Source organism: Cygnus olor, chromosome 26 (genome assembly GCF_009769625.2).
Source record: "Cygnus olor isolate bCygOlo1 chromosome 26, bCygOlo1.pri.v2, whole genome shotgun sequence".
NCBI lineage: Eukaryota > Metazoa > Chordata > Aves > Anseriformes > Anatidae > Cygnus > Cygnus olor.
The window spans coordinates 5,931,718-5,955,770 of record NC_049194.1 but is presented as its reverse complement, the minus strand read 5'-3'; the positions used below and the strand labels follow the sequence as shown (position 1 = coordinate 5,955,770).

General features: G+C 44.3%; 1 protein-coding gene across 8 annotated transcripts; it reads right to left on the bottom strand.

Annotated features, from left to right (window-relative positions):
* Positions 1-551: 551 nt before the first annotated feature.
* On the bottom strand, positions 552-23,474 carry ATCAY (ATCAY kinesin light chain interacting caytaxin). Of its 8 annotated transcripts, none has more exons than XM_040537825.1 (13): positions 23,099-23,473; positions 21,087-21,216; positions 16,387-16,451; positions 15,814-16,035; positions 14,813-14,998; positions 14,034-14,136; positions 13,363-13,494; positions 12,893-12,979; positions 12,307-12,405; positions 11,999-12,034; positions 6,755-6,790; positions 5,892-5,927; positions 552-5,277 (listed from the first exon to the last, which is right to left on the bottom strand). In XM_040537825.1, the coding sequence occupies exons 2-13, from the start codon at positions 21,161-21,163 to the stop codon at positions 5,268-5,270; spliced, it is 1,089 nt and encodes a 362-aa protein (XP_040393759.1). In that variant the 5' UTR covers positions 21,164-21,216; positions 23,099-23,473; the 3' UTR covers positions 552-5,267. The 8 variants fall into 8 exon arrangements, with proteins under 8 accessions (XP_040393759.1, XP_040393760.1, XP_040393765.1 ...); XM_040537826.1 differs by having other exon boundaries at positions 5,892-5,924; XM_040537831.1 differs by lacking the exon at positions 12,307-12,405 and having other exon boundaries at positions 23,099-23,474.
* Positions 23,475-24,053: the final 579 nt, after the last annotated feature.

Below are 24,053 nucleotides of genomic sequence, written 5' to 3'. Positions count from 1 at the left end.
ATTTGACATTAACTTTTATCTAAAAACTGATAATTTTCCATTTTGGCTGTTACATGATTGAATAAAAAGAATAAGCAACCAATCTAAAATGAACTTTAACTGAAATGTAGTGGCTTTCCTGCTTCAAATCTGTTCTTAAAACTCAGCTCTTCAGCTAGCACTCCCTTCTTAATCTCCATTCTTATGCTACTCAGTGAAACTGACTGCTTTTGATCATACTGAATTGTTAAACAAAAGGTCAAGTAAACAAAGACTCAAACATCCTCAGAAGTTAACTTAAGGTGACAAGTTGAATGATCAAAGTACTAAACTTCTGTGTGCTAAAAAAAGGAGGGAATGGTCGATCACTTTCTTTCTCTTTGACTTGAATTATCACTTCATTTTCTTCCCTTAGGGTATGATTCATTTACCCGTGTAGTGTAAAAGATTCCTGCATGGTGTAAGGCCAGATATTTAGCTAAATGTTTTGTCAGTGGAGAGAGAGTGAGAAAGGCATCACCACAGAGTGACATCCAGTCCTCACAGGTGAAATCATCTCTCTTTCTCTTTTCATCAACTGTAGAGGGAACATAAAACTAAAATTTAGACTCCATATTTAATTTTTAGATTAATAAAATTAGGTGAAATGAATCTCATCTATAGTGTTGAGGTTAATTGTTTGGAGATAATTCTAATTCTTTTGAGTTGAGAACCTTATTTTCTTATCTGTGGTGCATCATAATTGCAACGATGGCAAACACCTCAGAACAGTCTATGCAGTAATTTGCACTTTGCTTAGTATTGCTTCATTCAGGAACCTCAGTCACTTTATAAAGTGAAGAACAGATATGTAATGCACATGTGGGAGACCAGATTTTCACTTGGGTAGCAGTGTAGTTTACAATTCTTATGACAGAAGAGATTTCAGGACAGAGAAGGGTACATATTTTTGCTTAAGGGTTAGTCTCTTTTTAATTGAATATCCACGGATTCTTAAGGAATCATACAAAGCGAAAAATAATACATATTTAACAGCAATCTATGTCTTCTAGCATAAACCATCTAATTACAAACACTTTAGAAAAATGACAGTTCACACATTTTTACGTGTAGGTTTGGGTTAAAAGGGCCCACTACAAAGGAAAAAAAACTGAGATAGATTATCTTATATTGCCATGGTGACTTTTTAAAATTCACTTTATCAGTAGCATGCTGTATTTTTGACTGTCAGAAAATATGGAATTACAAAAGAGAAAACGTGCTTTTGTTTTACAGCAATTTTGCCTGTATTTTTCATCTGCTGCCAGGCCTATCTGAGTTAAATGCCACTAGCATTTTATTAACTCTTTCCTTTTTTAATTCCTGGATATGTAAAATAAGATGTGTTGCTTTTAAAACCTTTACCACTTAGGTTTTCTCATACACATGTATATATATCTGTAAGCAAATAATCTTTGGAAAAAGTAGATGGAAAAATTGCAATGAGGTATACTCTATCCACTCACATTTCCACAGTACTGTACATAAGAAATTATATTAATTATCCAACTTGAATATAGAGAGCAGCATCTCAGTTTTATTTCCTATGTCTTCCTTGTGAATCAAAATGAAAATTATTGGTCAGTTCCAAAACTTGGTGATTCCTAAATATGCCAAAACAAAGTGGTTTGACTGTATAAATTTGATGGTTGCTGCATAATACATTGAAAACTGCTCACTTTTCAGAAGGCTAGACTGACCCCTGTTACTACCTTAAGGAGATGGGAAGGTATTTCCTAGTCTGTTATTAATATAGGAAGGAATCTGATTTTTCTTTCTGTAGGTTGATGCTGGGAGGATGTTGAAATTTTTATTAATTAGACTGTGAATAAGAATACAACGATTTTTGTGAATATGCCGTCATAGGGATAAAATCAATTTTTCTGCAGCTAAAATGTTGCTATACATGGATTCACCATTAGAACTAAGTAAATCTCATGAAAGGTAAAGTCCAAGACAAGTAAAATGTTGTTGATAATACCTGCTGTTTGATATAATACAGCGCATTCATTAGTCAAAATATTTATCCTTCAGAGATGTTTTTATGAGACAGAAACAACGCCTGGTCTACATTTGGAACATTGACTAGTATAGCAATGTTGTAATTTACTTCATTTTATTTTTTAGACATATGAATATATACTGGCAAAAGTCCTAATGTAAATGCACTTGTAAATGCACTTTCACTAGCAAAATTTTTTGCTGGTACAGCGTATTTTCTTTGAAGATCTTTTATAAAATGCATGTGATTTTGTTTGAAGCCCATGCTAGTCTATCAGCCTCAAACTTAGATATCTTGCTGCATGATCAGTAAAGGGACGCTGCCAACATGATCACTGTGTTTCTTTCAAAGAATTTGCAACTACTTTGGTTTCAAGTAGCATCTAAAATCACTGTCTGAAATAAGTTAATGATGCTTTTCTTTGTTGCTATAAAAACACACTTTTTACTTTTAGCTATATTTTATCCACTATGGGTTCAAAGTTCTTTTCTATGTTGAAAAAACTTAGACATCCATCCAGGAATAAAAATAATTACACACTCATAAATGTTTGTTAAAAATTAAAACTTAGTGCATACTATTTAGACTGCTCTATCAGAAAGTGCACTTTTTGAAAAATTGTTTCAAAGAAGTTACAAATTGACTTTTGTATTCAAACTCTTACCTTTGTATCTTATAATGAAATTGGTGATATGTACATTTTCACAAGTGAACTATTAACCTTGGCCTGGAGGAATTACTTGAAAAAATAGGAAGTTACATCTCCAGGTCTTATTATTCTGTAGTTTGTTTGTTTGTTTGTTTGTTAAAATGTAGACACAGTGTCTTTTCTTTGGAAAATAATAATAAAAAAGTGGAAAAAAACATTCTTCTGGTATGGTTACTGCCCAGGATCAAGAAGTAGTCTGTTTCTTCAGGTCCCAATGCTAAATCCAATCTGGGTTTCTTATTCTCCATGTCCATGTGTTCCATAACAGCAGTATTTTCTATTATGTTGTGAACATTTTTCACTGAAGTGTTCAGAAACTACACATGCAAAAAAAGATTTTGAGTTGTACTTTGAAACACTATTAAATGTCCTACTAATTTTGTTCACTATATAATTGTAGATTCCCTTTTCAGTGTCCAATTGCATTGCATTCCTTTTTGGAAAGCATGGCAATTACATTTTGTCTAAATGCATAAAAACAGTCTCAAAAGGAAAATCTAGCTTTAAGTATTACCAATGGGAGATAGTGAATTCACATACTATGTACTACAAAGAGATCTGTGATTATTTATAGTCTGAGCTGAAATTAATTTGATCAGAAGAGGCCTTTCTTCATTTCAGTGGGTTTGTTGAGTCCATCTGACAGACTGTGTGAAAAAGGCTGCCCAGCTTTGCAGATCAAGTTAACATATGAAGATTTCAAAATTTCTGACTCCTACTTCTGTTTTGAAATGTATGTCTGCTGTCTGGAAGGCTTACTACAGAATGTTTTTTGATGGGCATAAAACATAAACTCCCAAAGTGCTGTTTTTTCCTTGTAGCATGGAACTCGTGTTGCCAATAACAGGCTCATAATAAAATTTCTAGAAAGACTTGTCAGTTGATGCTTGTTCGGTGCTTATTATAAACATGCCAGTGAAACAGAATATCGAGTTTTCATCTTCAGCATCAAGGGTTAATGTTATGGGTGCAGTTCTCTCTTTTTCATGTAAAGGCCTGTTTGGTAAATACGTCTATGACCAAATAATATGAGAAAAAACAAACATTAAATGAGAAGTAAAGTTAGCAAATATATTTGGTGCTTTTTTGTAGCATTCAGGAAAATAAAGATCTCATCTGCAACAGTATTATGCACTGAGAAGAAAAAATAGAATTTTTATGAATACAGAGAAGACATCACTATGTTGAAGAAAATCTTGCTTTTCCAGAATTGTCCTCTGGGGGATTTCACAGCAGAGTGAAGTTAAGTTTAAATAGCCATGGTTTGAGGTTGCCAGCCTGAAATATTCTTTGAGTGGTGAAATCTGCAGATAATTCTTCATCTTCATTTGTCTGCAAGGGGTAGATGTGACAGTTATCTATGCTGGCTTTGATGAAATCAGGAGTTTCCAAATGATTTTGCCAGTTAGTTGTTTCCTAAATTTTCTTCTCTCTTTGGTCAAAGAATCCTCATGGGTCCAAACAACAAGTTTCAGAGTCCCAATATCACATCTGTGTCTCTTGGATAACTGAGAAGCTGAACCCAGATACAATGTCCTGCAGCATACTCCACCCAGGTTTTTCCCAGGCATGTATATTAATAGATGAGACCCTCATTACCCAGGGACAGAAAGTGGGAAATTTCAAACGTTTAGCAGCTTGTCTCTGCAATAGGAGGTATTAATAGTGAATGATTGTCCAATGTCATGAAATCAATATAAAGACAAGGCATGAAAGACTTTCCTGTCCATAAGGCTCCTTCTTAAAACCAGACCTTTTAGTGTGTGTGCATTGACTTTAGAAGATGCTCATAAAAAGGTTCTGTCATACCACATGGGACCCTTTTTAAAATTACCAGTGCCTTGCAAACTGAGACAGAACAAATAAGAAAAATCATGGCATTTACGCATAGGAAAGGTTCACTATGAGTTAATCAGAGGAACTGGCAATAGATTAACTGAGGAGGTCAAGGCTGGAAGAAATGTGTAGACCAGGGCACTTGGGATTTATGGGAAGAAACATACAGTGAATAGAGGAAGGAAGAAAATGTACTTTTTTCATTTCCTGCATTAGTTATTTCCTGGGGCAATGGCTGTTGTAACACCTGTGTAGAGGAAACTGGGTGTACAGTTTAAAGAAATATGTCTCAGTGCTGGCCAGCAGCAAGTTAGGGGAAGGGTTTATAATTTAAACAAAATATGTTTCTCTTTCATGCTGATAACTCATGGGCTACAGGATGCCCTTAAATTACTAACAGGAAATATGTTACCTATTTGCACTACTTAGAGCTCTCCACAGACTATTGTTGAACACGTCGGAACCTGACCTGAAAAGTGCTATTCTCTGCTTTGTTTATTTGTTCTTTCTTCTTGCTGTTTAAAGTAAAATGTTTCCAAAATTTTGAAGAACTTGGCATCTTGGAGATGGGGGAGGCACGCTCCATGATCTTACAGAACTCAGAATAAGATGATGACAAGGTCTTATACCAAAAGGTCATTTACATGGGTGACTGCCAGACTGCATCATTCTTCTACTCCACTTGTTCAACTCTCCTTCGATTCATGACATACTGTGAAGGAACAGAAATACAGAGGTATTTTTAGAAAGCAAATTGCAGTAAATATTTTCTTATCCTCATAATATCTAAAAATATGAGTATGTTTGGATGTAATCCTCTACCAAATACTATCGGGGCCAAAGATAAAGTCATTCATAGCTTTAATGGGCATTCATCTTCTCTAAGGACTTTTCCTGTGTGTATAGGACAATGAAGAAGTTACTGTAGGGTAATGGAAGGCAGCTCTGCAGTAACTTCCCATGCACACACGTTTACCATGTAGCAAATGCCAGGTAATTTACTCCTTTTATTGAGGGGCAACTTTCCTCAAGTGACTGCATAGTAGCTGCAGTTCTAAGTCAGTGCTTTGGGGCAAGATGCAGTCTGTGGTTGTGGTTGCAACTGCAACCACATTGCAGTGGGGGTGAAGGTGTTAACAGCTTCCCAGTTTGTACACCTCTGCTGCAAAATGGATGATGCCTCTGTTGTGTTTGGTGAATGGCACTGGGCTAAAGAGGTCTTGTGTTTAGCTCAGTCTTGCCTTTCCTGTTAGAGCATTACAAATGCAATGGAATCCATCCCATAGCAGAGAAAAGACAAACAAAAGAGTGAGGTACTAGTCAAACCTGGTTTCTTGATCCTCTGCAGGGGGCACAGTCCTGCTTGGAAGAGAACCATCAAAAGGGTAAGTGAATCTCCACCACAAATTTATCATCCTGTCTTTTGGCCCTGAGGTCCCATGTGGTTCTTTGGAACAATTCAGATTACTCAAATGGACCTTGGCAAATTTGATCAAAGCTCCTGCTGCTCTGTGAAGAGAACAGCAGAAATTTCCACTGTTCCCTCTCAGGAGCTAGTTAGATAGAATAAAGAAGACAGGCTATGTCAGAAGCAGAGCCGAAATCAAGCCAAATTATCCTGGCAAGGGATTTTGACAGTGTCTTCCAAACCTTCCTAGCATTCTCCTTCCCATCTAATGTTACAGTCTTGTGTCTTGCATTTATGTACACCCAAGATGTGCTTGACAGCAGTATTTGGCTCTCTGCATTGCTCCGGTGTGCAAATGCAAAAACTGAATGTCAGGAAAATGTTCTACAGTGCCGCTGGCTCTGTTCCATGACCCAGTGGGTCTGCCAGTTTTATGGAGGTTAAAAGCAGAGTCAGGAATCCATTCACATAAATAAAGGTCAATAACTAAGTTACAAAACAAAAGTAGGGCTCACTGTGATCACAAAAGTGATGGCACAGTGAGATCTTAGGGAAAAGAGAGAGTTTATCAATTCCCAAGCACTTCAGAAATACCCTGTTGGGTCCAAACATCTCCCGAGAGTGGTGAGCCTGGCTCTCCAGAAGGTGCTGCCAAGCAGTAGGACCATTCTTGTGACAAAAGACTGTTCCAGGTATTTTGTAAGTGAAGGATATGAAATAAATCCTTAGGATATGAAATATATCCTAATATGTTTCATATAAAATATGAAAGAATAGTTACCTTTCCTTTTCAGCCATGTCTTGTTTGTCTTCTGCCCTGCAAACACAAATTACATTTGAAGTCTGTCACCTAGGGTTTAGCAGTGTCAAAGAGTGGAGTATCTAAGGCCTTTGTAGGGAGATAGCTGGAACTCAAAATTTCACATCTGATCAGAAATGTTTGTATTAGCTTCTTCACAGAATCATCTAGGTTGGAAGAGACCTCCAAGATCACCTAGTCCAACCTCTGTCCTAACACTAACAAGTCCTCCAATAAACCATATCACTAAGCTCTACATCTAAACATCTTTTAAAGACCTCCAGGGATGGTGACTCAACCGCTTCCCTGGGCAGCCCATTCCAATGCCTAACAACCCTTTCAGTAAAGAAGTTCTTCCTAATATCCAACCTAAACCTCCCCTGGCGCAACTTTAGCCCATTCCCCCTCGTCCTGTCACCAGGCATGTGGGAGAATAGACCAACCCCTACCTCGCTACAGCCTCCTTTAAGGTACCTATACAGAGCTATAAGGTTGCCCCTGAGCCTCCTCTTCTCCAGGCTGAACAATCCCAACTCCCTCTGCCGCGCCTCATAAGACTTGTTCTCCAGACCCCTCACCAGCTTTGTTGCCCTTCTCTGGACTCTCTCGAGCACCTTCATGTCCTTCTTGTAGTGAGGGGCCCAAAACTGAACACAGTACTCGAGGTGCGGCCTCACCAGAGCCGAGTACAGGGGGACAATCACTTCCCTAGACCTGCTGGCCACACTGTTTCTTATACAAGCCAGGATGCTGTTGGCCTTCTTGGCCACCTGAGCACACTGCTGGCTCACATTCAGCCGACTATCAACCAATACTCCCAGGTCCTTCTCTGCCAGGCAGCTTTCCAACCACTCATCTCCCAGCCTGTAGCTCTGCTTGGGGTTGTTGTGCCCCAGGTGCAGGACCCTGTACTTGGCCTTGTTGAGCTTCATACAGTTGGCCTCAGCCCATCGGTCCAGCCTATCCTGCAGAGCCTTCCCACCCATGAGCAGATCGACACATGCACCTAACTCAGTGTCATCTGCAAACTCACTGAGGGTGCACTCGATCCCCTCATCCAGATCATCGATAAAGATATTAAAGAGGTCTGGCCCCAATACTGAGCCCTGGGGGACTCTGTTAGTGACCGACCTCCAACTGGATTTAGCTCCATTAACCACGACTCTTTGGGCCCGGCTATCCAGCCAGTTTTTAACCCAACGAAGTGTATCCCAGTCCAAGCCATGAGCAGCCAGTTTCTTGAGGAGAATGCTGTGGGAAACGGTGTCAAAAGCCTTACTGAAATCAAGGTAGACCATATCCACAGCCTTTCCCTTGTCCACTGAGTACGTCACTTTGTCATAGAAGGAGATCAGATTCGTCAAGCAGGACCTGCCTTTCATAAACCCATGCTGACTGGGCTTGATCGCCTGGTTGCCCTGCAAGTGCCACGTGATGACATTCAAGATAATCTGCTCCATGAACTCCCCTGGCACTGAAGTCAAACTAACAGGCCTAGAGTTTCCTGGGTCTACCCTCTGGCCCTTCTTGTCGATGGGCGTCACGTTTGCTAGCTGCCAGTCAACTGGGACCTCCCCTGATAGCCAGGACTGCTGATAAATGGTGGAAAGTGGCTTGGACAGTTCTTCCGCCAGTTCTCTCAGTACCCTCGGGTGGATCCCATCCGGCCCCATGGAGTTGCATACATCCAAGTGTTGTAGCAGGTCTCAACCATTTCCTCATGGATTATGAGGGCCACGTTCTGTTCCCCATCCCCTTCCACCAGCTCAGGGTACTGAGTATCCAGAGAACAACTGGTCTTGCCGCTAAAGACTGAGGCAAAGAAGGCATTAAGCACCTCAGCCTTTTCCTCATCTCTTGTAACTAAGTTTCCCCCCGCATCCAGTAAAGGATGGAGATTCTCCTTAGTCCTCCTTTTTGTGTTGATGTATTTATAAAAACATTTTTTGTTATCTTTAACGGCAGTAGCCAGATTGAGCTCCAGATGAGCTTTGGCCTTTCTAATTTTGTCCCTGCACGGCCTCGCAACATCCTTATAGTCCTCCTGAGTGGCCCGCCCTCTTTTCCAAAGATCATAAACACTCTTTTTTTTCTATGCTCTAGCCACAACTCTCTGTTCAGCCAGTCCTGTCTTCTTCTGCGCCGGCTTGTCTTTGGGCACGTGGGGACAGACCATTACTGAGCCATTAAGATTTCCTTCTTGAAGAATGCCCAGCCTTATCATAGAATCATAGAATATCCCAAGTTGGAAGGGACCCATAAGGTTCATCAAGTTCAACTCCTGGCACCGCACAGGTCTACCCCAAAATTTTAGACCATGTGACTAAGTGCACAGTCCAATCACTTCTTAAATTCAGACAGGCTTGGTGCAGTGACTACTTCCCTGGGGAGCCTGTTCCAGTGGGCGACCACCCTCTCAGTGAAGAACCTCTTCCTGATGTCCAGCCTAAACTTCCCCTGCCTCAGCTTAACACTGTTCCTGCGGGTCCTATCACTGGTGATTACGGAGAATAGGTCACCTGCCCCTCCACTCCCCCTCATGAGGAAGTTGTAGACCGCAATGAGGTCTCCCCTCAGCCTCCTCTTTTCCAGGCTGAACAGGCCAAGTAACCTCAGCTGCTCCTCATATGTCTTCCCCTCTAGGCCCTTCACCATCTTAGTCACCCTCCTCTGGACACTCTCCAACAGTTTAATGTCCTTTTTGTACTGTGGTGCCCAGAACTGCACACAGTACTCGAGGTGACGCCGCACCAGCGCGGAGTACAGCAGGACAATCACTTCCCTCGACCGACTAGCAATGCCGTGCTTGATGCATCCCAGGATACGGTTGGCCCTCCTGGCTGCCAGGGCACACTGCTGGCTCATATTCAACTTACTGTCAACCACAATCCCCAGATCGGAGCCTTCCTGGACTCCTCTGCCCTTCAGAACTGCCTTGTCCCTGTAATATGCAGCCTTAATAATTATAATGTTCTTGGTATGCTTCTGTTGGTCCCATAAGGTGGTAGCTGACTAATTTGGGCTGGGTGACTTGTTTTTCAGCAGCTAATGCTGAACTGAATGGAATCCCCCAAACTGGCATCTCACATTCAGTTCACCAGCTTAAGGAGGTGTTATCATAGCACATGGCTATTGTGCTAACCCAGACAGTCCTTCCTCTGCCCATGACTCCTTTTTGCTCTTAGCAGTGCTGACTGATTGCTTATGGCTAGCACTTCTAGCTTAAATCACTGGTGATGGAATGGCTCTAGAAAATGAAACAAAACAAACTGTAAACTAATGGGCCTCTTTATGCCACTCTAGCTGAATGAAGTGGCTTTTAAAATGAGCACTAGCTCTCACTCTAAGGTCAGGTTGCATGGTCACATGGGGAAAATATGCCATCTTTATACATGGGCTGATATCTGATTATCTTTGCTAGCACATACAGTGCAAGGACCTGCTGGTCAAACTGAAGGGCAAGAATAAAATGCATGGTCAGTGGAAGCAGGGACAAGTTGTCTGGGAAGAGTAAGGATGCCACCCGGATGTGCAGGGGTGGGATTAGCAAAGCCAAGGCACAAGGCACAGTTGAAGATGAATTTGGCAAGGGATGCAAAGAATAATAAAAAGGGATTCTACAGGTACATTCATCAGAAAAGGAAGACTAAAGAGAGTGCACCACCATTGATACAAGATGGGAGAACTGGTGACAACAGGAGTGGAGAAGGCTGAGGTACTCAACAACTTTTTTGCCTCTGTCTTCATTGGCAGTCACTCTTCCAACATCTCCCAAGTCTCTGAACCTCAAGGCAGGGACTGGGGAAGCAAAGTCCCTCACAATATCAGTGAAGATTGGGTTTGACACCACTTGATGAACCTGAGCATACAGATTTCTATGGGCTCCAATGAGATGCAGCCCAGGGTCCTGAGGGATCTGGATGATGTAGTTACCAAACCACTTTTGTCATAATTGAAAAGTCATGGCAGTCAAGTGAAGTCACCAGTAACTGGAAAAAGGGAAACACAGCTATTTTAAAAAGGGTACAAAGGAAGGCCCTGGGAACTACAGGCTGGTGATCCTCACCTCCATGCCTGAGAAAGATCATGGAATGAATCCTCCTTGAAACTATGCTAAGGCACAGGAAGATGACTCAAGACAGCCAACATGGCTTCACCAAGGGGAAATTGTGCCAGACCAGTCTAGTGGCCTTCTATGTTAGAGTGACTACATCAGCGGACAAGGGAAGAACTGATGTCATCTACCCGGACTTCTGTAAGGCTTTTGACATGCTTCCGTGAAACATTTTTGTCTCTAAAGTAGAGAAAGATGGAATTGAAAGATGGAAAACTTGGTGGATTAGGAATTGGCTGGATGGCAGCATCCAAAGAGTTGTGGTCAGTGACTCAACGTGCAGGTGGAGATCAGAGACAAGTGGTGTACGTCAGGGGTCTGTATCAGAACTGGTGCTGTTTAATAATGACGTAAAGAGCGGAATCAAGTCACCCTCAGCAAGTTTGTGGATGACACTGAACTGAGTGGAGGAACTGACACAAGAGAAGGAAGGGATGCCATCCAGGGAGACCTGGACGGGCTTGTGAAATGAGGCCCACATGAACCTCACGCACATCAACAAGGCCATGTTCAAGTGCTGCACCTGGGACAGTGCAATCACAAACATCAGCGCAGACTGGGGGATGAATGGCTGGAGAGCATGTAGTGACAGGACAAGGGTAATGGTTTTAAACTAAAAGAGGGTAGGTTTAAATTAGATATGAAGAAAAAATTCCTCCTTCTGAGGGCAGTGAGGCCCTGGCACAGGCTGCCCAAAGGTGCTGTCGGTGTCCCATCCCTGGCAGTGCCCAAGGCCAGGCTGGATGGGGCTGGGGGCAGCCTGGGCTGATGGAGGGGTCGTGCCCATGGCAGGGGTGGGACTGGGTGGGCTTTGAGGCCCCTTCCAACCCAAACCATTTGATGATTCTCTGAGCCTGTGACGTGGACTTATGGAGTTAAGAGGAACAATTCTATGGACAAATAATCTTTTAATCAAGCTTTTTCTTCCTCTTATAGCTTTTTCGTATTTTAAGAAAATCAATAGAAAATAAATGTAGACTGTGTGGAATAGGCTAGGAGGAACACGGGATTGACTGGTTATAATGCATAAATAACCATATGAGAAAGCAAAAAGGCAACAATATCCTGACAAAACGAACCAACCCTCCTTCCACCCAAGAAATTAATTTTACCTTTCTTTTCTGGCCTTGAACCTCTCTTCTTCATATCTGCAAAGAACAGGAAACATTATTTAAATGTTACCCGGCCAAGACTGTTCTCTTTCAGTAAAATGCAGTGTTTGCTCCAAAGATGACAGAAACTGCAAGTTAGCAGTTTGCAGGCTTTTGCTTGGCACAAGTGTATGAGTCAGATATGGTTTGCCCCAGGCTCTGTGTTTTCTGTACATGGCTTTTGATTCAATACAATATTCTGCTACACAGGATTTTTGTCCTGGGCCTGCTGAGATCTATACGTGCTCCAGGGTCCCTGTGATACTTACTGTAAGACACAGTCTGGAATCTGTACATGCTCCATTGGGATAAGCTGCTCCAATTCCTCCAAGCTGTGAACATACTGGATCTTACTGATAAACTTCACACTGGCAAAGAAAGGGAAAGAGTGTGCTCTTGAGGCCTTGCTTTGATTTCCTCTCCGTAGGAAGTCAGACTTTTCCTGACAGGAACAGGGAGTTTTGCATCTCTGTATCTTCTGCAGTCTTAGTGCACTTATATCCTTCCAGTGCTAATATGCTGATGACTAAAAACTACGATGAGATACTACATCACTGTACCACTCAATATCTGCAGTGTGCTTTACGGGAGGGGCCCAGGACCACCATTCCTGCACTTCCCAGTAAATTTGCTATCTTTCAGTGTTCTTTATACACTACCCACCGGGACAAAGTCTGCTCTGTATCCAGATCACCATAGTGTCTCCTGAAACCATCTTTAGAGTTGTCCTTGGAAGTATCAGACATGGGACAAATGATGAAGTTTCACCGTGGTCCCTACTATTTAAAAGATCTGATTAAAGAGGTTAAATTTCCATTCCAAAACCAGCTGAGTATGGGAACACGTTATATTTACCTGATGAAGGGCCTTGATATAGCCAGCACTGTCCGGATGAACCATGAAGGATGCACAATTATCAAGGCTTTGAGGTTTTTACGCAGCCTGTGGAAAAGTCATGGGACAGAAAGTCAAACTTGAATTATCTTTTCTTAAACTCACCTGTAATCTCTCAGGGCTCTGAGGGCACACTTAGGCTTTAATAATGCTCAGCAGCCACACCTCGGGGTCTCCAGCCAAAAGCCCTGACCTATTTAACTCAGAGCTGGGCAGTTTCAGGAGTACTGCTTTCCTTGCCTGAATGTTGTATTAGTCAGATTTCTGTGAAGGGAGCATGTCAGGGAGAAGAGGAGATGAAGTCAGCAAGCTGTGACAGAGGAAGAAATTACAGAATCTGGAACAGGTGGGAAAGGCTGTGAGAAAGCAGTGGAAGAAATGTGGAAAGAGGATAGAGAAAAAAGAAGAGGCAACACCAATAGGATTCTCACCTTCTGTCTATCATCTGATAGCATTTCTTTAGCCAGCCAAGGCCTGGCATCCTCCTCCGGGGTGTTGCTCCATTTAGGTACACAATCATGTAGTCCTCAGCCACCAGCAGCTCCAGACTACTGATCACGTATCTGTTGGGTGATCAGAAGCAATGGGGACATGAGACTCAGAAAAAGTACCTTGAGGTTTCTTGGGGTGTCTTTGTATGATCCCCAAAGTACTCCAGGTCTTTTCTTTGTACACCTTATAATATGTTTCAAGCTCTCTTGGCATCTCTGCAGGGTGCAGATGGTGTTTCTCAGGGTTTGCCTGCACTTGTTAGCATAGAGTGTACATTGATGGACCAATTCCTGCACCATTTTTCTGCCTAGTAGTAGAATCTGCAGGCTGTTCAGCATTGTATACATATGGTCTATCCTGGTTGTGAGTCCACTACTGGCATAATTAACACTAAATATTTGAATGCTTTGGCTTATTAGACTTGTTTTTGAATGCTGTGGACAGTGATGTTTGCTCCAGTTTGCAGCTGCATGCTAGAGATATTTGGCCTGGATTCAAACTATTTCCACCTGAGGTTCCTGATGCAATGAATACATGGAAACTATTTCCCCAGGACCCAAGTTACCTTCCTTGCCCTCCTCTCCCTCATAGACCTTGACCAGCCACTTACAAGAAGAGGTTCTCCATTATGTAGTGGTAATCAGCCAGGTTACTGTCTGGGAGATAGCAGGCAGCAAAGACAATGATGGCATTGAGACCTTCTCCATAATATCCTGGGAAAGAAAGACAGGCAGCATCAGTGACTCTTTCCAGGGGGAGACACAAGAGTTCATGGAAAAATATCAGCAAAGATGCATTGCTAAATGTGGGCCTGTACTGCTTTTTGTGTCTCTCTTCAGCTCTAGGTAAGTATTTGTCCCTTTTTACGTACCTTTTTCACAACTGGATTTGCTTCTTATCCTGGTTTTGGCAGTACCATATACATGGGGTTCAGAGAAGGAACACATGGAAAGCACAGAGCTAAGAGTTTTGCCCTGGGTCTTTGTTTGCCTATGACCAAATTTCAGAAATGGTCACCAACTGTGGGCATCTTAGCCTTTAGATATGCCTCAGAGACAGCTCAGACGCTAATTTATGGAGGGATTAAGCAGCTGCAGTCACTTCAGCATTGGCAATGTAGCTGCAGCATTAGCCTGCAGCTGTAGAAGAGGCTCAAGGTGTATTCGTGCTCACTCAGAGCCAGTCTTATTATTGCGTTTGTTTATTGAAACCTTGCTATTGTGGCTATCTCTTTTTTAGCATAAGCAGGGTGCTTTTTGTGCTTATCTGCCACATAGCAGTATGAAAGGAATAGCAAATTTACCTAAAGACAGCCAAAACAGTCAGGGCATCCCTTCCAGCTTGACAAAGATAGTGCAAGAAATCCGCCTGGCTAGGATTAGGCCTCACCTCCATGTGTCACCACTCTCATGTAAGGTTTGATCATCTGGAGGTCAATGCGGTGCTCCTGCTCTCCGATGATGACTGTCCTCCAGAGTCGTCCATTGGTAGCACTCCCATCTTCTGTCCCACCATCCCCAAAGAGATCTGCACTGTCCCCAGGCATGTTCTTGGCTGTGGCTACAGGAGTGTCATCTGGAAAAGGGACAAATATTTCTGCCATTAATAACATGTATGAAGAGGCTATGCAATAGCTTCGGTGTTCAGTAACGACCACAGACGGGATGATCTCTTTCACGTGCAGTTTTGATTTGTGTATGTTTATGGATCTTTATTTTTTTCAATTGCCAAATTGTAATAGAAATAAGTTTAATATCTCACACCTGCAGTCACATGTAGTTCACAGGACTTTTTTCTGGATCTTCCTTCAGATCCATTTATACTGACTGAAGCGGACACTACCTGTATCAGGGGATCTCTTCTGATCTGCCACCAGAGCTGCTTGAGTGAGTCTTTCTTAGCCCAATTCAGTCAAAATCATCCAGGTTAGCAAAGACCAGGTTATTCAAGTTGTTTAAACCAATCTGGTTTGGTTTGAGCATTTACATGACAGCTCTACCTGCAGAGCTGAGTAGGTAGCACCTTCCAGCCTGGGGTTGTGGCCCAGGTACTGCTGGAAGGGAATGTATGTACACAGCCTTATGCTTTATCCTGAAATGTGGTTAGACTGGTGTTTGATTGAACTATTTCTGCCCACACTGTCCACTGGTGGAAATGCTGAGAGAGCACTCCTGGACTGTTGCTGGTGTCTTGGTGGGGTAGATATTGTGCGGAAGATGGGCTGTGGTTGTATGTGCTGTGCTTCACTGCTGGGGAAGTCAGTCCACAGCTGCTGATGGTAAGTGTTATCAAAAGTGGTTAAAATTTGGGTTAAAAAAAAAAAAAAAAAAAAAAAAAAAAAAAAAAGTGCCCTGGCCCCTGTAGAAGTTCACCCAAAATTATCCTTTTACCTTCCCATTCCAGTTCATTCCCGTTTCCCAGGAATTCAAGGGAATCTGTTTCATCAGGAGTTTCAATGTCATCCACATTAATATCCAAGTCATCTGGTGTGTCCAAGAAGTCATCGGAGAGAATGGAGCCTTCACTCTGGTCCAGGGAAATGTTGATTTCAGGTGCAACAAGTGTCTTCCGTTTACGATGCGACCCATTAAAGTTTAAAGTATTTGGGGGAGCTGGAGTTAAAAGGAAAATAACTGACAGATTGTCCTTGTACTGTATCCTTAGTGCAAGAGATGGTGTTTTCCTTATTCTTATTTCAGGATATGGTCTTGGAAGCTAAGGGTAGTGGGCAGTACCTAACACATGCAGGTATGGCTGGATAAAAGTGCCTACACTTCTGAGATCCCTATTTCCTCCCCCAGCCTCTTGCAAAAGATTTGCAAATTTAGATCTCTGTGGCTTCCTCTTCCACATGGGAGTTTTTGTGGAGACTCCAAGGGAACTGAATTTTGCCCTAACTGCATGCTGTCACTCCCTTAGGCTCGTTTTCCTTTGAACTCCTGATAAGGCAGGCTGGTACTTACAGGATGTATTCTCATCTTCTGTAGGGCTGCCCAGTGACTCCATTCCTGTCTCTTCTGGGAGAGGTCTGCAGGCAAGCCAAGATGAGGAGGTAAAAGATGGGAAACAAGTGATATTTAGAAGAAAGTCACTGCATGACAGACATGACAGAAGTGAGGATGTCAGGGAAAAACATACAACTCCATGTGTGCGCTTCCCTTTTCCTTTTGTCTGTGAGCATCAGCCTGGTGCTAACATCAGGGGATTTACCCAGGAGCAACCCAATAGCTGTGCTTTCTCACTGGAGAACAGTGCAATCCCAAGAAATTTCCAAACTATCCCCCCAGTACGTCTCTTATCCTGTCATTCAACCAAAAGTCTGGAAAATCTAGCCAGTGACACTGGAACAAATACTGTCCTTGGAAAAAAAAAAAAAGAAAACACCCTCCTTTTCTCCATATTATCCCCATTTTGATCTCCATCAGAAGGTTGAGAGGCAGTGCCAAACTCTAGGGCTCCTCATGAAGAGTACCAATGCTGGTACTTTGATACTGAACCCTGCACAGTGTAGGCAATGCAGTGGGCTGTACAATCTGAATTTGGCTGTTTACAAGCACAGAGTGGAATGCTCTGATCCCAGTAGAAGGTGAGCTAGCAGCAGATGCTTAGCACAGGAGCATTTGCCACTGTCCACCAATGTTTTCTGAACAGTGCATCCTGCCTTCAGCCACTGGCTATGGCTGAAGTGGAGCAAATGTTTTTTCAAAACACCCTCCACAACCACCTCTTGTGAAAGGCAGTTGCCTCCTTAGTCTGTCGTGACTTTGCTCTTTTAGTTGTTTTTTTGGTGTTCAAGGCAAGAATTCTAAACCTTAGGTGTGATCACAGAGTCATTCCCCCATCCTGACCTCAGTCCCCACTTGGCAAAAGATGACAGCGATACCCAAACCCTGCTGAGGTCTGGAAGCAGGTTCATTCTGAGCTAAGATCCAGGTACGGGCACTCAAACCAGTATCTTGGATCCAAAGGCTGACCCCCGATCTCTTCCTTGGGCTCCATGTCAGAGGCCAGGATTTTCATCTTCATCCCCTTGGTATAAATCACCATGCCAGTTGCTGGAGGCTTAGAAATGTCAACTGAATTAAAAGTTTGGCTTCCCTTTATAGATGTTAATGCCAGATCTCATTATGTGGCTGTTGCCCTTTGCAAACTGGTAAAGTTGCTCCCAACTCATAGGGGTAAGTGAAGTAAGAATCTGCCCCCAGTTCTGTTATGCGTAACCCTAGCTGGCAGTACTGAACAGCACACTGCCCACCCTGAGCTGGACATTTTTCCCATTAATTGAGCTGGACACTTTTCCCATTAATTTGAGCTATAATTTGTACCTTTCCCTGTCATTAGCTAGGGGAGGCAGTTTGAAACTTTTCACACACCATGACCAAATCCCACCAACCCCATGACATGTTCATGATGTCAACAGACTGTTAAAAAAAAAAAAAAAAAAAAAAAAAGACCTTCTAAGCTACCCTTGTTTTACCTGCCCATTGCTGAAAGCTCCCCCACAACAGGGAAACAGGCCAGGCATTCAGGTATAAAATCTTGTGTTCTGGGATGGCCCTGAGGTGAAACATGGAGGAAAACCCACCAGTTTTAAGGCAGTAAAGTAAGAATTGGGATGGGACCACAGGGTTGCTTTCTAGCAGCTGCTGGTGTTAGTCTGACCATAACAGGGAGAGAGCTGATAGGGACTGGCATCTCTGAGTCGGCAGAAGGATGCTGTTTGGCTCTGCCCTACAAAGGCTTCTCTTTGTGTGGCCTTAACACCAGAGCTACCAGCCAAATTAAACCACATAAATATTTAGATTAAGGAATAATCCTCTCCGAGCTGGTTGTTGTATATTTATGAGAGCTAGGGACCTGATCAAAGGTGCTTGGTCCTTGCTTGTTTGGGCAGCCCCCTATATTCCTGAGCAGTCAGACTGAAGGGCCCTCTGCCCCCCTCCAGCTTTTCCTCCTCCCTTTTGCTTTCACCTTGAACAGAGCCTGTCTGGTTGCTTATCTGGCTGTGAGCTGGTGCCTGGCACAACTTGGTGATACAGCATCAAAAGGAGGAGGGGAAGGCCCAGCTGTACCCAAGTCAGTGCTGCAGTGAGGCACTCTGCTCTTTGATTTTAGGATTTATTAAAGAGAAGGAATTCAAAAGTCTGAGGCAAAGAAAAGGTCTTTCTTACCTTCCCAAAGGAAGCTTGAATCACTACCTCCCAGTCTCCCGTGTAAATCTTCCTTCCCACACGCAGCTAGACCTAGATGCCAAATTTTCTGAATGAAGCCGCTTTTCTAAGGGTTAGGTGCCACCATTTTTCTCTCTGCTGATAGTGTGATGCCCAGCTTCCCTGTATCTCAGGCCCCAACCAGCCCAAGCCTTCTCTGACTGTGATCTGATGGATGTGTGGCGGAGTGAGCATGCTCCTGCACCCGCCCTGCTGCAACGCTACAGCATCATTGCAGGATGACACTTGCACAAACAGCTGAGACAGACTGTCAGCAAGAGACAGCCTTCAGGGAGCAGCAGGAGGGGGGGGGGCCCTTTCCTCTCTGCTTCCTCCCTGCTCGATCTCTCCAGGCGATGTCTCAGTGTGTTGGCATTACACCCTTGCAGCAGAAAAAGGCAGAAGCTTGTTCTGCAAAGGAGCTTCTTGGGGAGGGATGGGAATGTCCCCTTGTGTTCTTAATAAGGAGATGAATTCAGTTCCCCAGCCCAGATCTTTGTCTGGGGTATATATTTTTTGTAGCAAGATTGGTTAATCACAGCTAAGCAAAAATAGCTATGCAGCAAATCATCTGGTAGAGAGCTACTGTCCCACATGCAGCAGCCTCTGCCCTGTTATTTTAATGCTTCTAGGAGGGAATTAATTGAATTTTTTTTTTATTTTTTTTTAATGACAGCAAAACACAGCTGGTATTAGTGGATATTTGGGTTGTATTTCACTTGCATCATTCCTGATTTAATCCCTCTGCAGCAGTCTAGCAGCAGGCTGTGGAGCTTGTTCTCTGGGCTTTGGCCTTGTCCCTGCCACTGACTTGCTGCACAGCCACGGTCACATTACTTTGCCTCTCCCTGGGCTTTGTTTGCCAGTCAGGAGTGATGATGCCCATGTTACCTGGTGCCATGGGCTCTGCAGAGCCCCCTTGAAGGTTTGCCTGTTGCTAGGGTACATTTGCTGGTTGCATGGCAAGTGTGAAACAGCCTGACTCCTGCTCCAGCATACTGCATGGGTGTCCAGGTGCTAGCCCAGCTTTATCCCCGGATTTTCTAGGGAGCATCGGGTGTATAATTTCTTTCTATACCTCACTTTCCATTCCACTCAATTAAAAGCTTGTCAGTGCAACACTCTAAGGGAGCTTTATGTTGGCAGAGGTCTGTCAGCCCAAAGCTTTGGCTAGCCCTGCTTTCAGAGGAAAGAAAAATCTGTCCTAGAAACCCAAGGCTTGGCTGAGCACTCCTCTGTGGCCAGTGGAAGGACAAGTGATGTCCTAGGAGCCAGGTGCTGGGCTGGCAGGCAGAGATGCTTAGATTAGCACTGCAGCTGGGCTTGGGGTAAACAGAGCTAAGCTCATCCACCGGTGCCAAGGGACACAGGAGATCCTTTCTAACATGGCAAGGGTTTGTGTGTGCCTACCCACATAGCACACTGAGCCACTGTCCTGCAAACACAGGGACCCTGTGGGTTGCTGGGGGGATTCAGCTGCAGCTGGGATGGGGTGAAACAGCCCTGAAAAGCCCCTCAACCTCCCAGGCCCCTATGTGCCTGGGGCTGGCTGTGCTGGGTGCAGCAAGGCTTGGTGTTGGCTGTGCTGTGTGCCTCAGCAAGCTGCTGCTGGGCGATGGGCTTTAGTGCTGGATGTGTGGGGCAATGCTTGAGTGGCTGCAGGGAGTTAAGTGCTCACTGAGCTTACAAAGATTTTTGTCACCTCTCTGCGCGGTTAATAAGGCGCCTGTGAAGGTGAAAGATGTCACCTTGGCACCTTTTCTTGCCCACACATCATTTCCTGCAAGGTTTGCAACCACTGTTGCGACCAGTGCTCTGTTGTCTCAGGCATGAGAAGAGCAACAACCAGGTTGCCCATGTGGGTGGAAGAGTCTATATCTACCGTGTCCTGGAAAAGGTAATTATCTTCAGGACTGAGAAGCTGTCCTAGGAGAAGGGAGAAGGAAAAGAGCAGTGTTTTGCTCATTCATTCATTCATTCATCCAAGCAGATGGCCCATGGCAGGGTCAGATTCTGCCTCTTAGCGTGTCAGTTCCAGTGGTCATTGTATCCCAATGACTTTGGTTCCTGTGGCAAAGCATTGTTGCTTTGTTTGGGGAGACACTGCTTGATGCAGAGGCTGAGATCCAATAGTCAGTCCTTCCGTCCATCCATCCCTATAGGCATGTATTTATCCTTGTTAATCTTTCTCTGTCCTCTGCACCCTGTTCCTTACCCTCCTTGGCATGCTTACAGAGTGCTGCCAGAAACCACCCAAACTTTTCTAATCATTGAAAGTAGCCTTGCTACAGAAGCCCTGCTTTCTGGCCAGTCGTTCTGCTGGAGTCAAGGCTTCTGTTGCCTTTGGGGCTGGTAGGAGGGACCAGCATGCTCCATGCTCTGCTGGTTTCTTACAGGAAGAAATAAAGCTTTCCCTGTTTTGTCTTGATTTTTTTTTTTTTCAGGGAACAAACCTGGGGAAGTCCTCATCTTGCCATTCCTCCTTCACATCCACATTCTCCATCCGCAGAGTGGCTTCTGTGGTTCCCATTGTGCTCAGAGATGGTCTGGATGCACAGTGTTTTCCTCAAGGAAGGGCTCAGGCTGGAAAATGGAAAGCAGAGAGGCTGGCACTGAGCATCACTACAGGGGAGCACCTAATCCGAGCAGGTTCAGAGCAGGTATGCCAATACCAATCTCGACAGAGAAGCAGCGAGATGGCTGCTTGTTGTGCAAAAGGCATAAGACAAGAACATGGAGGTTTGTGGCTTCTTGACACATTTTGGACAAGAAAAGAGGAGGTGAGGCTGGCCTTGAATCAAAGCAACAGGTATATCTCTGCACTGTTGTGGTCTTAGCTCTTCTCCCTGTAAATAAATACCTTCTGGTCTGACACCCTCCTATTTTCCCTTACTACCTTTCTTGCAATAGTAATCTCAACATTAACATGCACCTCTGCTGAGGGAAATTAAATGTGGCTTAAAGGGAAGAGAAGAGCTCCTCCCAGGCTGTTTTCAGGTTGGTGTTGCAGTAGCACCATTTTCCATTTTGCTGGCTTGAACAGAAGCTAATGGCTCAGGTTTTGCAAAGAAATTCCCGAATGCTGCTGCCTGATCTGTTCTCCATCCCCATGCTTGTCCCTGTACCAAGAGAGAAATGGGAGAGGGTGAGGAGGCCTTCACAGGGTTGTTGAATGTCCTTTCACACCCCTGAAGAGTTCGCTCTCTACCTTGCTCTAAGTTAAAAAAAGCAGCAAAAAACCTGGAGCACCTCAGATGGAGGCAATGCAGATGTGCTGTTCCCAGGCTGGGCTTTCACCTGCACTGGTATGAACAGGAGAGATTCAGATCCAGGGGCCTTGTTCTCACATATAGTAACACCCTGGTAGTGCCAGGGGCCCGTAAGACCAGAAATATTGTTGCCTTCATTAGAAGATTCCTACACTGCCAGCCAACAAATATCAGACTTTTCTACCTATTTCCCTGGGACTGCATCTGTGTTTGGTGTGTAAGTGCAACCCCTTACAAAGTCCAGCTGAGGGAACGGGACCAGTCCTTACAGAACCAGCTCCAGTTGGCAAGAGCAGAAATGCTTCTCTCAGCTGGCTGCTGCTGCAGATGAGCTCAGTAGCACCTGAGCCCAAAGGGGACAAGGGCAGGCTTTATCTTATACAGAACATGCTCAGGTGAAATCAGCGCAAATGGTGGGCACAGCATTAACTTGTCTGCTGCAGTACAGTTTTGAATGTTCTTCCTGAGCTCAGCCCTTGTGCTGTAAATGTATCCAGGCATGGGCTGGGCAGTAACATATATTTTTAGAGTAACAGGCCTGGAGTGGTTTCCCAAGTGGATGGGGCTACTCTGTTTGTCCCCTGTGTCAGGAAAATCATCATCTAGCAGAATTTGACCCATTGCTATAAGGCTTTTCTAGAGAGCCAGTGCTTTTTCTGCTTCCCTGGAGGCTTGTATTTACAGAGGGTGTCACTGGTGATGAACTGGGGAGAAGTAAATCTGCCTGTGTGTATCTGCTTTGAAGGAATTAAGTTGTGTAGAGGCCTGAGTAAATCAGGCATCCATCTTTATTACAGGCACTGACAGAGATAGGAATCAGAGCAAAGAGCTGTCTGTGAGGTTTGCAGGGCTTTCTCGCTGACCAGCATCTCTGAGCCTTTCCTCACAGCATGCACATTTTGTATTCTGGCCTTAACCACCATGCCTGGCTGCATGCAATGCCCATGACATGTCATACGTGTCCCCATTTTTATATCCCAACTTGCAGGTAAGGGAGATACCTTGGTGCTCAGAGAGACTCCACCTTCCCTCCCCGCTCCCCATAGCTGTCGTCTGCTTTCTGCTAGCCCTTGAAAGCATCATGGAGGGAGAAAGAGAAAGGGAAGAAATTGAAACGAATCCCAGGGTGGAGCCTGATGTTTCTTAATATCAGACATTGCCTGGCAGTATGGAAGCCCAGATGACGCTGTACTCACCGATGCTTGTGGCTAATGTGGAACAAAGAAGATCCTGCCTGTATCCCAGCTGCGCATTCCTCCCAGTGCAGACGGGCTGCTCAGGAGGTTCAGTGCCTGGATCTGGATGCAGACGTGTGGTGCTTTCTCAGTGGAAGACTGTGTGGATGCATCTAGGTCTGCCTTTCTCACAGGAGACAGTGCTTTGTGATGTGGATTTCATTGGGAGGGTATTGGGAGCTGTTATTTGTATTCTTCCATGGCGACCGCTTTCTCAGCTGCCTCTCTCCCTTCCTGTTTCACTATTTTCCTCTTGCAGCTGGCTAAGCGTCAGCTCTCTTAAGTCAGCTAATTGTGCTGCTTTTGTGTGTGAGGAGGATGGTGGTAGTGACGGGGGGGCAGGGGGGGGTTATGGGAGGATGGGTGGAGAGAAGAGCTGAAAGCACCCCCTCTTGGTGCCACCTCTCCTCCAATTGGCTGAGAGGTACCAAATATCTCCCATCGCTCTTGCTTGGGATGAATGATGATGCCAGGGACTGAGCGCACCACCTCCTTGCTGTTTTCAGTGGGAGTGAGGGATGCCCCTCATCCAACAGGATCTGGTCCCAGAGGAGGCATGGAGCTGGGGAGGGACGGGTAGGAAGAGGAGGGCTTTTTAATGCAGTGCATCATTCGCTGAGAAAGAAAAAAGTGGTTTGAGCATGTGTTAGAATGCGAGGGAGCTTGTCTGTATCAGTGTTAAAGGTCCATCTTGCCTGGCACATTCAGAGCTGATCTGTACTTAAGACTCAGGCACAGGTCTCACTTCTGGTGCCAAGTACTGTACAAATAGATCTGAGTTCTCCCTATTCTGGGGGATCAACTCCTGTTACTTGCTTCCAGGATGTCAGTAACAGCATTAGCCTGAGGCCTTTGCAAGTTTCTTTGCAAGTGTAAATCTAAAAGTGAATGAAGTAGCAGTAATATTCAGAGGTTC

Coding starts and splice junctions, on each gene's coding strand:
- ATCAY (XM_040537825.1), bottom strand. CDS start 21,163: ATGGGAACCACAGAAGCCACTCTGCGGATGGAGAATGTGGATGTGAAG. Junction 16,452..21,086: donor CAAGATGAGGACTTCCCCAG/GTTTGTTCCCTG, acceptor GCTTGCCTGCAG/ACCTCTCCCAGAAGAGACAG. Junction 6,791..11,998: donor TTCAAGGCCAGAAAAGAAAG/GTAAAATTAATT, acceptor TTGTGTTTGCAG/GGCAGAAGACAAACAAGACA.